Source organism: Lycium ferocissimum, chromosome 9 (assembly GCF_029784015.1).
Source record: "Lycium ferocissimum isolate CSIRO_LF1 chromosome 9, AGI_CSIRO_Lferr_CH_V1, whole genome shotgun sequence".
NCBI classification, from domain to species: Eukaryota; Viridiplantae; Streptophyta; class Magnoliopsida; order Solanales; family Solanaceae; genus Lycium; species Lycium ferocissimum.
The window spans coordinates 31,235,823-31,240,840 of record NC_081350.1 but is presented as its reverse complement, the minus strand read 5'-3'; the positions used below and the strand labels follow the sequence as shown (position 1 = coordinate 31,240,840).

Below are 5,018 nucleotides of genomic sequence, written 5' to 3'. Positions count from 1 at the left end.
TCCAAGAGAAAGAATGGGCTGGCGTATGCTTCACGAATGAAAGCACACAAGATGGACATTTATAAATGACTTTTCATGGTTGACAGAAAAAGATGCTAATTTTTGTCAAGATGGGAGAGATTTAATTAGGATGTATGGTGGGGACTTTTATTTTTTGCTCAACCATAAAAATGAACATATTTTCCAAATAGTCACCCAACTTGTTAGTTCAATATTAAACGTAAATGGTACAATTTAATTGGTAGGTAATTATGGGGTGTTCAGCTAATCAGCTTTACCACATGACTATGTTAAGAGGAAAAAATAGCTTGTTAATTACACAGTCAAGATTCCAGAATGCAAAATAAAAGGGAGAAAAGTTATATTCATAGCCCCATCTTTTTCTGATTCCTTGCAAATTAATCTCTCCTTTTGTTTTAATAATTAAAAGGGTTCAGGTTTCTTGAAGTTTCCATTTCCACCTGCTCTTAGGCAAAATAATAGGAAAAATGGAAGGGATAATAGGTGAGTGAATTTGACGGATTCATTTGAAGAAATTTTTTGGTATAACATTAACTTTGAGAGTAGAAGAAGCGAACTCAGCCAACAAACATAGCAATTAGGTCGGAAGTATTCGGGATATCTTCTTTATTTGTAAGAAAAGGATTGTGATGAATACTAGCAGTTAAGCTGTTTGAATCTTGAAAACCAAGTAAAATTCAACATATGTTAGTAAAACCTTTTTTTGTTTGAAATTTAAAAAAATAAAAAAAAATAAAAAGACCTTTGATGTGTGTGTACATCTCATCCATCCGATTCCACTTTGGACAAGCTCAAACAGCAATATCTAATTTCAAGAATCATAATTTTTCAGGACCCACTAGGCAAATAATCATCATATTATAAAAATAAGAAAGAAAGGAAGAAAACTATTTCACAATGAAGGTGACCTCGGCTTAACAACTAGATAGGCATCTTGCATTAGGCAAATGGATCCTCTGTGACCACATCAAAAAATTAATTATTAGAACAAGAAACCAATCCCCTTTCTCTATGCATACAGGGACAGGTTTGTCTCTCGCTTTAAATAGTGCTCCATTTACCAAGATTATAGACTATATAATATAATACAATACAATTACATCTCCCCCATTTACTTAAAAAGATTAGACCCCATTTTTTTCACAAATTATTCCCTTAATTAGTACTCTAATTTTTTTTTTTTTTTTTAAAAAGGTGGAGGGAGTCATATGAGGGATAGGTGGGCAGCATGGGCCATATACAAACAATTCCAGCGGCAGGGGTAACGGCAGAGACCTTCTGCACGCCCAACAACAATATCAACCCCAACTCCAAGACTATTATCCTCACATCTACCTTATTGATTCTCCTTCTATTTCTCTATACTCTATAATTATTATATATATGTACACAAAACTTTACGTATGTGGATAATACCAATATATATGTACAAGTGAAAAATTCAATGAATCATAAATAATAGGGGGTGTGAAGGAAAGAGTTGATAAGAAACACGAGAGTTCTCTCCAAAGAAAGAGCCAAACCAAAGCTAAGGCCACGCAAAAGGAGAAGAACAAAGCAAAGAGGAAAACCAAGAACCAGAATAAGACGGGCTACCCCTCCTCTTTCTTTCTTGGACTGATTCTCTCTATTTCTTCTCTCTCTTTTACATATGCTTTCAAAAGCAATTTAGCATACCAAAGAAGCAAGCATAAGGGAACAAGCAAAGGAAGGCAAGTTTTGAGGAGGGAAAAAAACAGAAGAAAGTTAAAAAAGGATAAAAGTTTTTATTAGGTTGGGAAAAAAAGTGAAGGAGCAGGCAGAAAAATTGGTCATGTTGGTGTTCTTGGAAATGGCTTCTCATATGTAAAAAGATTCATTCACTCTTTAACATCACTCACTCTCTCTCTTCTCTCAAAAAGCTTCTTTCTTTTTCGTCTTTCATAACTTGTCCTCATTCTTTACATTTCTTTGGTATTTTCTTGAAGGGTGTCAGTGAAGAGTCTGCCTTGGTTTAGGGCATCTTCTTCTCTATCTATTCATGCTGTTTATGTGTTAGCCCCTTTTAATCACCAATCACACATCTCTTCATTACCATCTTCCAACTTACAAGCCCCTTTTCTCTCTATATAGTCTATCTATCTGCCTTTCTCTTCTCAATTCTCTAATCATATCCCCATTTCTAGAAATGGCTGTCCAAGCTCAATATCCATCTAATGTTCTCTTTTTAAACAGGTATGCATTCAACATCCTTCCTCTGTTTTCTCTCTGAATCTTATCTCCCTTTCTATTTATTTTATTTTGTGTATACAAGTACTTAATGGGATTTTCCTTGATTCTTGGTTATTGCAGAAATGTACAAGAAGGAAAAAGCCCACTTGGTAATGATTATTCATTGCAACCTCAACCTGGTGGTGGTGGTGGTGGTGGATCTTTTCTTGATCAAACACAAATGCTATTCAATCCAGGAGGTAAGGAACAAAAACTACATAGCTACATAACAACAACAAAGTTTCAAATTCAATCCCATAAGTCAAAAAGCTTGAAACTTTACTCTGTTTTTTTTCTTTTCTTTTTTCATCTTTTTGGAGCAATCCTGAATTGAACATACAAATTTCCATCTGCTCAATCCCATAAGTCAAAAAGCTCGAAACTTTACTCTCTTTTTTAATCAATTTGAACGTACAGATTTCAATCTAATGAGTTTTTATGTTCATAAAATCTATTTTTGATGTGATTATGCAATTGCAGTTGGGGCAAATACAAGAAAACGAGGACGAGAACTTACAAGTACAACAACAGCAGCAATGAATCATCCATTGATGTCAATGCAATCTCAGCCCCAGCCTCAGCCTCAACCGCAACTCATTGACTTAACTCAGCTTCATACATCGCCTCCTTCGCAGCAACAGCCTCCGAATGTTGTCTCCACCGGTCTCCGTTTAGCTTTCGGAGACCAACAGCAACAACAACAACAACAACATCAATTACAGCAGCAACAACAACATCATCATCAACATCACTCTCTTTCTCCTCAATCCTCTCAATCATCAGCTTTCTATTCAATATTAACAGATGACTTAGCTACTCATATCAAACACCAACGCGATGAAATTGATCATCTCCTCCAAATTCAGGTACTACTATTTTTGTTTTTACCATATAGCCAATAACAACTACGTTTCAATCTCAAACTAGTTAGAATTTAACTACATGAATTCTCAATATCGATTTTGCTCCAATCATGCCAAAAATGTATCATGAGAATTCATCATACTGTGGCAACTCCTCTCTTCTCTTTTATCCAAGTTAGGAACAGGGCGGCTCAAAACTATTGGCGGCCTAAAGCTATTTGAAATCTAGTTTCTAGCTTTTTTAAATTCAAAGTTATGAATAATTATTTTATAATCAAATTTTTCGTTTGAAATCTATTTTTCTAGATTTTACTATGAAATTCTAGTTCAATATTCATCTCATTTGCGATTTCCTTAGCAAAATCAGCAATGTGAGCAACCTCATACAGATAGAATTTTCCTCCCAAATTTACCACGTTTTTGAATTTGTTTTCCGTATTCCTCAATTACAGAAGATAATATTTTTATTTTTAATATTCAAATATGGAGAGCAATTGAGGCGTACGTTAGCAGAATTTTTTCCGCAAATTTGCTATGCTATTTAAATTTATTTTCTGTATTTCTCAATTGCAGAGGACTAAATTTTATTTTATTTTTAAATTCAAATAGGGAGAACAATTGAGGCGTACGTTAGCAGAGAAGAGGCAACGTCACTACCGTGCGCTGATAGGAGCAGCAGAGGAGTCAATAACGCGAAGGCTAAGAGAAAAAGAAGCGGAAATGGCGAAAGCAGCGCGTCGAAACGCGGAACTAGAAGCGCGTGCAGCACAATTAAGCGCAGAGGCGCAGGCGTGGCAAGCAAGAGCTAGGCAACAAGAAGTTACAGCAGCAACACTGCAAGCGCAGTTACAACACGCGATGATGAACAACGGCGCGTGTAATAATAATAATAATAACGAGAGAGACGAAGGGAATAATAATAATGGTGAACCGGAGGATGCTGAATCGGCTTATATTGACCCGGACCGGGTTGTTGAATCGACCGGACCGAGTTGCAAAGGGTGTAACAAACGAGTTGCATCAGTGGTGATATTGCCGTGTCGACATATGTGTGTGTGTACAGAATGTGATGCTGTTGCTCAAGCTTGCCCATTGTGTTTCTCCATTAGAAGCTCAAGTGTTGAAGTCTTTCTCTGTTAAGTCCCTGCCCAACTGGAGAGTGGACAGCTAATGTGTTCCGTTTATTAAACAGGGTTCTATAATCCTGGATGCTGAGCGCTCTACGTTCGGAAGATCTGCGGAATCCCTCCTGCTTATGTCAAAACTAATGCCCAAACTTTGTTAGAAGCCCAAATGTTCTTATGGTAAAAAGGAGTTACAGCAAATAAAAAAAAAAAAATAAAAAAAAAAAAGGTTGAACAAAAATTAAGAAAACATGAAACAAAAATAATATTTCATTTAATAAGTAAATATTCCTTTTTTCCAGATTTTTTCTTTCGTTTCTTTACTCTTTTTCTTGGGGTTTACTTTTTCCAACAAATCAAGGACTCATCTTTTCCTTTTTTTTTTCTTCTTTTATTTAGGAGAGGTGAAACACAGTTTGAGATGAGGCATAGTCATTTTGTGTTCTCTTCCTATCTTTTCCTTCTTTTAGAAATTTTATTCATTTGTAAATTCGTTTATTCACCGTGACATCATAAATCAATTTTCATCATGTTTGTTTGTTTGTTTTTTTTTTTTTCCTACAACGGCATCATGAAAAAGTTACTGGTATTAGTTATTCATGATTCATATTTTATTAATGGCAGTTCATTGCAATTTACATGCCCCTGATTTCCATGAGGTATATAGAAATAGAAGACACTGATGACTGATCGGAGGTTGAAAAAAGAAATATCACCATGAGTAAGCACCCTTCACCTTTAACTCTAAGGTTTTTGTTCG

General features: G+C 35.5%; 1 protein-coding gene across 1 annotated transcript; it reads left to right on the top strand.

The window, feature by feature from the left end:
• The first annotated feature begins 1,170 nt into the window (after positions 1-1,170).
• Positions 1,171-4,338, top strand: LOC132030262 (E3 ubiquitin-protein ligase BOI-like). Its single transcript, XM_059419824.1, has 4 exons — positions 1,171-2,235; positions 2,353-2,471; positions 2,752-3,137; positions 3,744-4,338. The coding sequence occupies exons 1-4, from the start codon at positions 2,189-2,191 to the stop codon at positions 4,272-4,274; spliced, it is 1,083 nt and encodes a 360-aa protein (XP_059275807.1). The 5' UTR covers positions 1,171-2,188; the 3' UTR covers positions 4,275-4,338.
• The last annotated feature ends 680 nt before the right edge of the window (positions 4,339-5,018 follow it).